This window comes from Formica exsecta, unplaced genomic scaffold (assembly GCF_003651465.1).
Source record: "Formica exsecta isolate Colony F162 unplaced genomic scaffold, ASM365146v1 scaffold238, whole genome shotgun sequence".
Lineage (NCBI taxonomy): Eukaryota > Metazoa > Arthropoda > Insecta > Hymenoptera > Formicidae > Formica > Formica exsecta.
The window spans coordinates 232,736-244,483 of NW_021849660.1; the positions used below are offsets into that span (position 1 = coordinate 232,736).

Genomic DNA, 11,748 nt, shown 5'->3' on the forward strand with positions numbered 1-11,748 from the left:
AGAGCGGAAGAAGCGTGAGGAACTAGAGAGGATTATGGAGGAGAACAACAGAAAGATAGAAGAGGCTCAGAAGAAATTGGTGAGTTATCGACATTAATACATTTTACAAAAAGAAGTAAAATATGCAATTAAATGCATATTTAACTCAATCTTAACATTAGGCTGAAGAAAGATTGGCTATGGTCGAAGAACAGCGTTTAATGGAAGAAGAAAGGCAAAAAATGAGAAAGGAGCATGAAAAACGCGTTAAGGAGGAACAGAAGAGGATCTTAGGCAAAAATAATTCGAGGCCTAAATTATCCTTCACCCTAAAATCGGTTACGTGAGTGTGTGTTGTTTCATACAGTTTGATGTGATATGTACACAAAATCTTGTCAGTTTTTGTATTTGGTTCGCGGGAACAGTCGTTACAGACCGCACCTACATAAGTACATTGTAGACGAATGCAGTAACGTAAGATCCAAAGTTCACCCTAATGTATTCAAAATAGTTGTTGAAATCAGGCAAGATTGTATTTTATTTGATTGTGATGTTGATGGATGATCAGAATTAAATAATTCTCATCTTGTGAGGTTTCAACACAGATACAAATGGGATTTCACATTATGCGAGAGTACGCTAACATCAGTATGAACACAACAAAACAAGTTTTTAATCATGTAAAAGTATATATAATGGTAAAAAACACATAATATCTTTAACTAAAATATACCTTTGAAAAAAGATTTTAGCTTTATATATCATATTTTGAAATATTTTTTTAAACAGTTGTGTCGCGTTCTATCTGATGTAAGTGTATTGTAGCCTATTTAAATGTGTTCTATATGATTTATACATATGTAATTTGTACATTATAAATCCTCTATTATCATCTTAATATACAGAAATGCAATATTTTATTTCAGTGAAACGAATTAAATCATGTGCATTGCAAAAATAGTGAATTAATTGTTCATATTGTTAAATTAAATGTAATTTTTTACGCAAGACATCGTGAATAATAATCGCCATTATAATTTTCATTTTTTTCAACAGTTATCTATTTTATGAACATAATAACATATGAATCTGAATATCTGAAATATAATAACATAAACAATTTTCACAGCAGTGTGATATAATCAAGCAACTATTTTACAATTATGATTATACACATCCACATTTTTAGAATCTGACAAAAATGTATTTATTCTGCAAAATGAGAATGAAATGATGATTTTACAATAAAAAGACAAATTAAAAGAATAATAGCGATGTAAAATTAAGTGATTGTGTACGTGAATAATATATGGATATGACATAGCCTTACATCATAGTAATGTATATTCATTGTTCTGCGAAAAAAAAAATATTTATCCATATAGGATTGTATACCTACCGCGTACTGTTACTTGTAAAATAAACATGTTTGTAATAAATTACTTGCTATTATTCTGTTAATCGCGCGTCATGTAACGAAAAAAGAGAATACCAATGTGCTTTTTCAATACGTTTACCTAGCAATCCATGACGCATTGTTTATATGCTAATACGAAATTGCTTGCATTAGGATTGGACGGATTATGATTGGAACTAAAACAGTTCTGTGCGAAATAGGTTTTCGGAGAAGCGTATTTCGGCAATGTTACGGTTGTGTTAGAGTCAGAGATCTCGCGGCAATTTCGGCGTCATAAATAAACCTTTACCACGAATGCCAAGACTCGTACCTTGCCCCAAGACATTGACGCCATAAAACGGATTACGTTGCTTGTAAATACATTCGAATCTTCCGCAAGGTGCTTTTTTATTTTTACGAAGATCTAAGACCACTAAAGATTATAATAGTATGATTTTATATAATATTTTTATATACCTTTATATTTACATTGACGTATTCTTCTATTTTTCAAATAACTTACCTTTTATCGCGTCCTCTATGACTTCCGGATAGAGTTTCGCGGTGACTTCACTGCTTGGCGGATGCAATCGTGGATTTGTATTTATTTCTAACAGCCATACCGAAAAATCATCTGCCACTACGAAATCAGCTCCATACAATTGAAAGCTGTTTTTACGGTTTACCATGTTATCTTGAGATGCCAGAAGTGCTCCTATCAGATTTTGCTTTATTCCAGGTCTAATAATTTTTTCCCAAGCCATTTCTTGATCGCGCGATCTAAATCAGCAATTTAATTAATCAATTATGCAATTTTTAATGACTTGCAAGAAAGGAGATAACTTTTGGAAATCTGGAGAAATACTGGAGATAATTTTTGAAATCTTGAAGATTCCAGTGAAGTTCTTTGGGTAAATCGGAGTTGCATCTCGGTAACTTTCGATACTTTAGCTGCACGGTTGTATTACACAAGTGAATGGATTCGTGAAAATCGCTAAGAGTGAAATCTCTCGACGCGAATCGTATTAAGATATCCCTGATTAAATAATCTAAATTATTAGAAGCTCTAAAAGTATGCGTTACAAAGGTAATAGAATGCGAAATACTTGAAGATCCATACGATAAGAGGTTGTGTACTTGTTATCAGGAACCACTGTCTAATATCTACTTTTGTTCTATGGACAAGCAGTGGTCGCTCTATAAAAATTATAATCAGAATATGACATTTTTTTTAGAACATTGCATTTTTTCATTGTATGTTTTATATTATTATGTTAAATATGAATTATCTTTTTAAATGATACCTATATATTTCTGTACAACATATTTAATATTTTCCTTTGCTGCTTGATTTACTTTGGCGAGGATATCGACCATAGAACTTTTTAAAACAATTCCGCGTCCCAAACTGTCGTCGCCCGGTTTCAAAATCCAAATATTGCGTATACCGTCGATCCTACTTTGCGATCGATATTTTATCATTGTTTTCAATACATTGCGTACAGATGTTACGAGTTCCTATAAATTCCAAAATTCTTTAATCACATTTTTTTCTTCTCAAGATTTATACATATTATATATTATGAGAAAATATTACAATATATTTATACACACGTTTACATCAACTTTATCACTTTCTTTCAATAAAACACGTTCGTATATTATTTTGTAGTACCAATCTAGAAATTGATACCATGCGGATGGAGGAACATCCTCACAATTCTTACGGTCTATGTCCTCGTGTGTTTGGACGCTGGAAACGAGTTTCGTACAAAGCATAATACATTTGTATAATACGAATAATATTGTTTGCAACCTTATATATTCTATACAGCGTTCCAAGGCGAACAAAATTGCATCTATGGGGATTGTTCCATGCAGGGACCAGGTGTTCTTTGCTCCTACCAAATTGGTGAGTAACAAAAACCACTTTAAAATTCCAAAACACGCAGTAATGTAATAATCTTGTATAAACTCGTTCATTTGTGCTGACTATCAGAAATAATTTAATATGTATTAATATAATTTATATATATTTTTTAATATTGTATAATTTTCATACGTGCGACATTTATACTTGATACATGTTGTAGCATCGTGGAAACTGTATATTTGATACGCCGGTTTCGTAAAACCAATAGGCATTTTCCAGATTGTTACACATGTCAATCTAAATATTTCATTAATTAGAAATTATGAATTCCACACTACGTAGTATGTTTTTGAATTAAATTACCTTTGACGTAAAGTAACTGCCGGCAAATTTATTCACAATGGTCTTGTCGTCTGTTCTTATATTAGGTTTCTTATTCGTATACCATATAAAATTAGCAGGAGATTGAAGCAATTTTTTGATTTGTTCTAAGCCATCTGTAAACATTCAAATTAATTTACTTCGAACGTTAACAAAGTATTTAAAATACAACCTTCATATATTTCGGGAATCATAGAAATCATTTTTTTAATTGCTTTTTTTTCGAGCCAGCCTCTATCTGCCAATGGTTTTCTCAGAACCGGAAACGTACCGCAGATTATGTAATATTTATGCTCAGTTATGGCTCTCGTCAAGATCTTTAATAGAAAATTTATCTTTGTTTCGTCGTTTGTTATTAACTTTAAATATTCTGTCAATATTATATTCCCATTTTCCTGATCGTTTTCTCTATCTTCCGTTTCTAATAATTCTTCTAGATTCTCGCGATTGCAACAAATCTCAGCATCCACAGTTTTTATCCCCTCGTCCGCACATTGCGAATTAATGTTTAATTTTGGGACTGTTAGAAGTAATTGTAAATTTTTTTCTCCATTGCTTGCGCTCCTTGGATAGATCTGCAATTTTATAAAATTAAAAAATGCTGACGGTAAAATAAATCAGGAATTTGCATCCATAGAATCTTTTGATGCAAACCTGCCAACCTTCGAGCTGTTTTCTAATTGTGCAATTTTTTGACGTTAAAGTTATTTGCCATTTATTGTTAGATTGATTATCTGCACAAATTATAGAATTGTTGTTGTTGTCGCAGTGCATGTTGCATGCAAATTTAAAGTTTTTTTATATTTTTTATTTAAATAATTTTTTAAAATATTTGATCTTCAAATTTGACAATTTGCTGTGAAAGCGACAATTTACTTACTGCTTTCGTTTTACTTTTATCGATTATCGCGTGACTCGATAACCTACATTCATGTTTTATGGCGTGAATCTTTAGCTATAATAAATATCTTCGAAAATACATTTTATATTCCCAAATTAATGCAAGCCTGTTATTCTTGTATTTTATTTAAATCTTTTTATTTGTTATTAATTTTTGTATCTCTTTAATGTTTTTTTCATTGATTCATTCAAGTATTTCTCTACTGCAGGATTTTGAAAGATTGGCTTCTGAATCTCATCAGTCTGATATCTTGAGTTTGTGACAGACAATTTCTGATGTTCTTTATATTTGTCTAATTGAGGATGCTTAGCACCCGAATATCCCAATTGATTTTTTGAGGGAAAAGTTGAAAGCGTTTTTGATAAAACTTCATCATCGTTTTCATTCATTTTTTGAATAATCTCTTCGACAGTTCTTATATCTTGATCTTTTATTTGTGTAGAGTTATTATTTCTGCTATCAGTTGCACTAACATTGGAAAAATTTGTATTTGTTTGTCGCGACATTTCAAGGTATCTTTATACAAGAAATTTAAAACAATATAAATTAAAATTTGAATTATGAGAGAAAGAATTTCTCAAAATCGTCTTAAATTTTTATTTTCATTATTCGAAGAATTTTTATTTTGTTTCGATATTTTTCGATATCTCATATAATAAAACATTTTACGATGGTGAGAGTAAAATAATTGCTAGTAGTATAATGGTAACATTTATTGATTGTATACATATATCACTTGTGTAGATAGAATTTGAGAATTAATCAACAGTAAAGAGGAAGATAACGAATAACAGATGGATTGATAGACTTTTCGATTATTTGGTCAAACTTAAACCGATAGCGTACATGTCGGTGATATCCTCTAGAACTTTATTTTTTTTATGATGCATTCGTTTCTTCGGAAAGCTGCGGGTCTTACTCTTAATCGTTGACGCGGAGATGACTTTCGTTGTTGGCGTAAGTAAGGTCGGCAGTGGCGGTATTTGTGGCGAAATCGTCACGTTTCTTTTGTACTTTTTTACGGCGTCTCGCATCGCAGTTTTGATGATCTAATAAAGAAAACGAAAAATAAAACATAAAAATTTCTAAGCACATCGAAAGATACGAAATTTGTATATATGAAACGCAAACCTTTTCCTCATTTTTTCTCGATGGTTTTTCAGATTTAGGCATCATGTTTGCTGATTGCTCCTGAAGAGCCATGATTTTTGATATCAACGTTGGTCTCGTCGGAGACGTATCTAATTTGTTGCTTGCAGGATCGGCGAATGTGCGTGACTTTCGTACCGGTTTATGCGGAGAACTTTTTCCGTTTCTCAAAGGTTTAATCTGATTATTCCGTGGAACATAACGAAAGTGTCAAGTAATAATTTTTATTTCGATGTTGCTTTTTATAATTGAGTTTTTATTACCTGAATGTTAGTTCTGGACAAAGTTGGTGACTTTATCTTATTGATAGATTTTATGTTTGCCGAAGTACTCTTTATGAGAATTTCCGCTTTCTCATTAGAAATTGAAGGCTTCGTAGGCGCTGTCGCCGGAAGTGCCAGTCTCGATTTGGACGAGTCCGTGTTATAAGAAGAGTACAATTCTTGATCAAGCTGGATCTGTAGTTCCTCAATAAGATCGACGATTACGGGCCCGATGTTGTTGTGTACTACCGTCTTCTTTTTCGTCTAAGAACGTGAATAAAATGCTATCAAAATTTACAACATTAAAGTATTTGTTATCTTTATAAGCTCACCATCGGAGACCTCGCGATTAAGCTGGCTTTGGAATCCTGATTCAAACTCAATTTCTTTTCGTAAGTGGTGAGACGGGTACCCTGAAGTGACAAAGCGGCTCCCAAATACGGCTGGCAGCTCGGCATTCTCCGGTATTCGCATTTTTATCTTCTCGAAAGTCTACCACGACTGCCGAAAAAATGTGATTGTTGCTATAATTATCTGTGTAATAATTTAGAAAAAAGCGATTTTTTAATTAAGTCATCATTCACCTTTAATGGTGTCTTCCATCACTTGTCGACATAATCGCGTAGTGACACTGGTGGAATAGCTCATGTCCGGATGACTGTTGATCTCGATTAGCCATACAGAAAAATCCTCCATGATCATAAAATCGGCGCCATAAAGTTCGAAACTATTTTTCCGTCGGTCCATAGCTTCTTGACTAGCCAATAACGAGCCCACCAAACCTTGTTTCATTCCAGGATAGATTAGCTTATCCCATACATCACCGTGACCTTGAGATCTGCAGAATTTTTATGAGAACTCTAAGAATTATTATTCCAATCATACATTCACAAGAATTTTTCTTGCATATTATTTTTTTTATTGAAGACGGATATAGAGAACATTTACAATAAGAAAAAGTGAGAATTTTAGAAGAGTACGCGAGTATAGTTCTTCGTATGACGTAAATCGTACTTGAGAAATTCCTTGAATGTCGTGGCGTCCCACATATTGTCCGTAGGTAGAGCGGGGTCCCTGTCGCCGCAGTTATTGTATTTGCATTGAATCGCGTGATTGCACAGATGGATCGACTCGTGAAAGTCATCCAAACTGAACTTTTGCGAGCAAAAGCGGAGATAACTCTCTCTGTAAATAAGCAGTAAAATGACGAACCTTGCGCTAGCGGCAATTAAATAGAGAAATGAGAGAATAGCGGATAATGCATTTTATATGTGCACTGTCTGCGGATATTTATATCCGCAAAATTAACTACCAGGGAAACAGGACTGTTTTAATGTCAGCGAGGCATAAATTGATTATTACCCTAGTTCCGGAGCTCTATCATTTATTTCTTACAGTCAAATGGCTATTGTGCCCGCTAATTGTTCTGGCGTGAGCCAGATGTTGCAAAATGTCGTGACTTATCTAAAAATCCTTGATATATTTATATACCTGTACATCCAGAGAGTTAAAGGTTGAGCGCATGTCACGATGAACCATTGTCTTATGTCGAATTTTGTATTGTGAATCAATAATGGCCGTTCTAGCAGAGAAATAATCAAATTGTTTTTAATAGAATTGTATTTAAAATAAATGCCTGAGAATAATCGGCTATTTCTTTCTAATTATTAATCTGAAAGTTTTATTACCGATGTACTTTTGCACAACGTATCGTGTGTCTGGTTTGCCTGTTTGATTTACTTTCGCCATCACATCCTCCAATTTGTTTATTAGAACAATACCGCGTCCTCGGCTCTTGTTCCCAGGTTTCAGGATCCACATGTTCATTACGCCATCCATATCTATCTGCGGCCAGTATTGTTTCATCTTTTTTAATGTGTGCTTTGAAGCCAGAACATATTTCTGCAGATATAATATAATCTTTTGAATGATAAATAATAAGTAAAGTGAATATAAACAATAAAGAAATTATTGTTTGCCGACAGATATCTCACGTTAAAGAGTACATTGGTGCGAATGAAGACAGCTTGACCATGAATGATCTGGTAATACCAGCTAATAAATTGGTCCCACTGATGAGACCAGACTCTCTCACCCTCTTGATCGATGTCTACGTGCGATTGGGTACTAATATAATCATTGCATCTTTTGATTGCAAAATCGAGAGCTTTGAGAGGTATCGTACCAGTTGGTGAACATACGATGTCTTCGCCCTCGGCGTTGACTTTGTCTACTAACCATTTCAAAAGACTCAAGCAACTTGTGAGTCTAACAAAATATAATTTATAAATTTTTATTATTAGCCAATATATTAATTGAATAATTATATATCTAATAGACAATTGACTAACACTCACCGAAAGTCCTCGACGAAGGCGTGCATCTGGTCGCTCTGACATATGTTGTAGCAACGTGGAAATAAAGTGTTAGCCACTCCAGCTTCGTAATACCAGTGCATTTGTCTGACGCTTGAACACAAGCCCACCTGAATAATTGATTTTCGAAGAAGTACATGCAACTTTTCCCTAACGATTCGTCAGCACGCTCGTCAAAAGTGTTTATTCTCGAAAACAACATGCTATATCCTTTATTTAAACACTTCTATACTTTGCAAACATTTTTCAAACGTCTGTATTGTGTGTGTTGTGTGTGAATTAAGGTCGCCAATTTTTTACAAAACAAATTTTTTGCAATTAATTTTTTTACTAAAATTAAGAAAATGATTATTCCGCATTATATTTGAATCGTAAATTCTAGATTATGATGTCTATAAATAGAATTTAAAAATCTCATAGCAATTATGATATGCTAATGATACCTTGGACGTAAAACCAGCTCGACAATATCGATTGAACACAGTAGTTTTGTTATCTTGCGCGGGCCATCCGGGCCAGTCGGACCCCGTATTCCAGAGGAAATTGACAGTATGATTGGTAAGCATTCTTGATATCAATAAACGTTCGTTTTGTTCATCCTTCAAATCGCTGATTCCAGCCAGTAAAACTGCCGGACTGCATTCGACGCTAAAATGCTGATCAGCTGAAACGATTATTATTTTTAAAAATATAAAATACAGATTATAAAGTATAAGTGTTCAATTTTTTTATTAAAATAAAGAAGTCTATTAGAAGTTGCGGGGTGTTGCAGAATGATTTATTATACCGCCGTTGTTTTTGCGATAAAATTTCTCGCTCCATCCTCTTTTCAGCATGCAATCGCGAATGACCCGTGACTTGCCATAAATCATAAAAGTATGATGGGCAGTTATAGCGTCCTTCACGATTTGCTTGATACGCAAAAATCGTTCGTGAAGGGTCGGTTCTAAAGGCAGTTCTAAAGATGATTCGATTTTATTATCTGAACAATCTGGCTCTTCTATAAAGAAAGTTATTTAAAATTACATTTACTTGATTTATTTATATTTTCAAAAATAATTTTAATAAATTTTTTCAACCTTCCAGAGTTTTAATATCACAATTTGTTGCATCCGTGTTTATCACTACTTTCTCTTCGGAATTTTCATCTTCGTTTTTGATAATTTCTTTCGTATTCTTTTTGTTCTCGCTTGAATTTTCCAGATTTGAAGAAGACCCATTGTTGGCATTCATGTAACGGATCTGAGAACCGCAAAGCTTTCCCGCGTATCACTGATTCTTACGAATTCTTCATCGCTCCACAGATTTCAACAAAAGGTGTGTAAAGGAAGCTATTATCGTTATTTTAATCTGAAACTGCTTTTGCGCGTAAATATATTTATACTTACAATTTATTTAGATTGATTTGGGGATAACAAAATCTATATTATTAAAAATATATCTTTAAAATATTCCATATAAACTGTAAAATTCTCGAAAACAGAACTTAATGTAAATATGAAAAGCGCATGCTTAATTTTCAATACAATCCAATAAGTCGTGACGAAACCCACTGCGACACTTCTGATACCTGTTGAATCCTCGATACTTTTCCAATGATGAGTACATCTCTTGCAGGTATATCAAGAAGTATTCGCTCGAGACTAATTAAAGATTGTTATTTTGAAAGAATCAAGCGGAAAAATAAATAGAGCATAATCACACGATGAAGAGAACTGAGCGAAGATGATATACGGATGGAAGTGGAGGCAAGACTGAACGATGACGACGAGGACACACGCGAGTCAGATGGTAGAATCTGATATTTCGCAGGCGCGCGCCGCAGGGATGTTTTAAGGCGCCCTTGTTAAAAGCTATTGGATCACATTGATATCTCACCGCGAAAATCATTTCATGAAATCCCTCGTTCTCTTCCCCTGACAATGAGCTATTAAAAAGCCAATCATTTGAGACCAATCGAGAAAAGGTTGAGTTTTCACAGAAAACTCGATGTATCTTCGTCGTATAATAAACAAAATTTTTATAAAATTAAAATTTATGTCAATTGTTTTTATTGTAGGACTATAGTTATATAAAGTTAAAAAAATTAATCGTTGTTTGAAGGAAAATTTTGACGGAAGTGTTGAAAACAATTGTGATTGTGTATAAGATACGCTTTCGAGTATCTCCTAATTGTTGGGAAATTGACATATATATGACAAACAAGTACTAAACTTAATGGTCGCGTTAACCTGGGCAATAAAAGCGGATGAAACGTTCCTGGACACGTGAGTTGTGCAAGTGATGGTTGAAAGGTAGCTTACGAACAGCGTACCAGGCACACCCCCGCGGCACAATTCCCGCGCAACCCCCCGGTCGGAATATAGGTAAGGAAGTCAAAGCAATCGCATGGTTAATTGGATCACGCTCCTCTCTCCTCGGCTTTGCATGCATTCTGACTCACTTACACGGCTGCATCTCCGGTTGCGTGGAGAAGTCGCGGCAGGTGGCGGCGTGATGAATCGGCCGTTCGTTCGGCTTGGTATTTTCGTTAATTGCGAAAGGAGGTTTGATTCTCGTTGTCTGATAATGTCTATTTTCGGAAATCGGCCGAATTCATTTCCAAATTTGGCACTGATCGCGTGCGAGATAGGAGGCACGCGAAGCAAGATCTTTAACGATACTCTGAGATTTTGAAAAACTTAACAAAATATTAATAGAACACGAAACACCAAAAATTTGTTGGACAATCTAAATGATTGACATATTGCTGTCGTTGACGGACGCTATTGGAGAAGTGAAGATCGCAAGAAGTGCGATGACACACAGAGAATAAACATATGTATATGTATGTATGAATAAATAATTTTGAAATATAATTCTGTGAAACATGATTCTCTCTCATAAAATATAATAATGTTATTTGATATAATAGAATGAATTTATTATTTGTAAATTTTTTACGTACGTCATATATTACTCATCTCTATATATATAAATCTTTAATTACCTAATCTTATTTTTCAACATTAGTCTCTTTCTTATTCTATGTCACCGAGATACTATCAGCGAGTTTGTCCGCTTTTTCATTTGGATTATATTTACAACTATTATTTGGAGCAAGTGTCAAGGATATGTGACTTTCAGCGGTAACAAAAACGTTTTTTATCTATGGCCTATTATCTAATATCTATAATAAATCGTAAAAAATTTGTCATTATATTTAATATTCATTTGTTTTTTTAGAGATGAATAATAATGCGATCCCTTGTAGTACCGTTTTTTATATTAAAATAATATTTTAAAATAGGATTTTATTATATTAATATTTATATTAATATTATTTTAAAATAGAATAATGTATGTGTTAAGAATGTTTTGCTCATCAAAACCTTTGGGAAAAAATTAGTAATCATAATTTTTTAATTAACTACACACACATTTTTTAATTA

General features: G+C 33.5%; 3 protein-coding genes and 1 long non-coding RNA gene across 9 annotated transcripts in view; 2 read left to right on the forward strand and 2 right to left on the reverse strand.

Moving 5' to 3' along the window:
- Nucleotides 1-1,242, forward strand: part of LOC115236036 (UPF0430 protein CG31712) — a 5,898-nt gene extending 4,656 nt beyond the window's left edge. For all 5 annotated transcript variants that reach the window (XM_029808231.1, XM_029808234.1, XM_029808230.1 and 2 more), the window contains 2 exons: nucleotides 1-79; nucleotides 162-1,242. In XM_029808231.1, the coding sequence (XP_029664091.1) occupies nucleotides 1-79; nucleotides 162-326 (244 nt within the window). In that variant the 3' untranslated portion in view covers nucleotides 327-1,242. The remainder of the gene's footprint in view (nucleotides 80-161) is intronic.
- LOC115236038 (tubulin monoglycylase TTLL3-like) lies at nucleotides 1,196-2,209 on the reverse strand. Its single transcript, XM_029808237.1, has 2 exons — nucleotides 1,899-2,209; nucleotides 1,196-1,808 (listed from the first exon to the last, which is right to left on the reverse strand). The coding sequence occupies exons 1-2, from the start codon at nucleotides 2,137-2,139 to the stop codon at nucleotides 1,642-1,644; spliced, it is 408 nt and encodes a 135-aa protein (XP_029664097.1). The 5' UTR covers nucleotides 2,140-2,209; the 3' UTR covers nucleotides 1,196-1,641.
- A 3,016-nt stretch (nucleotides 2,210-5,225) lies between these two features.
- On the reverse strand, nucleotides 5,226-9,583 carry LOC115236035 (tubulin glycylase 3A-like). Its single transcript, XM_029808229.1, is given in 14 exon segments — nucleotides 5,226-5,579; nucleotides 5,662-5,859; nucleotides 5,943-6,206; nucleotides 6,275-6,402; nucleotides 6,405-6,443; nucleotides 6,527-6,780; nucleotides 6,957-7,127; nucleotides 7,434-7,524; nucleotides 7,631-7,844; nucleotides 7,937-8,210; nucleotides 8,300-8,427; nucleotides 8,761-8,981; nucleotides 9,105-9,317; nucleotides 9,397-9,583. Coding segments are annotated over 14 exon segments (2,583 nt in total). The 5' UTR covers nucleotides 9,551-9,583; the 3' UTR covers nucleotides 5,226-5,345.
- On the forward strand, nucleotides 8,657-10,345 carry LOC115236040. Of its 2 annotated transcripts, XR_003884122.1 has the most exons (3): nucleotides 8,657-8,875; nucleotides 9,521-9,634; nucleotides 9,935-10,345. It is a non-coding gene; the product is annotated as an uncharacterized LOC115236040 (long non-coding RNA). The 2 variants fall into 2 exon arrangements; XR_003884121.1 differs by having other exon boundaries at nucleotides 9,521-10,345.
- Nucleotides 10,346-11,748: the final 1,403 nt, after the last annotated feature.

Bases quoted from the DNA above. Each gene is read 5' to 3' on its own strand.
- LOC115236038 (XM_029808237.1), bottom strand. From the start codon at position 2,139: ATGGCTTGGGAAAAAATTATTAGACCTGGAATAAAGCAAAATCTGATA. The intron at 1,809-1,898 runs GTAAGTTATTTG...TATAATCTTTAG, and splicing joins CATAGAGGACGCGATAAAAG to TGGTCTTAGATCTTCGTAAA.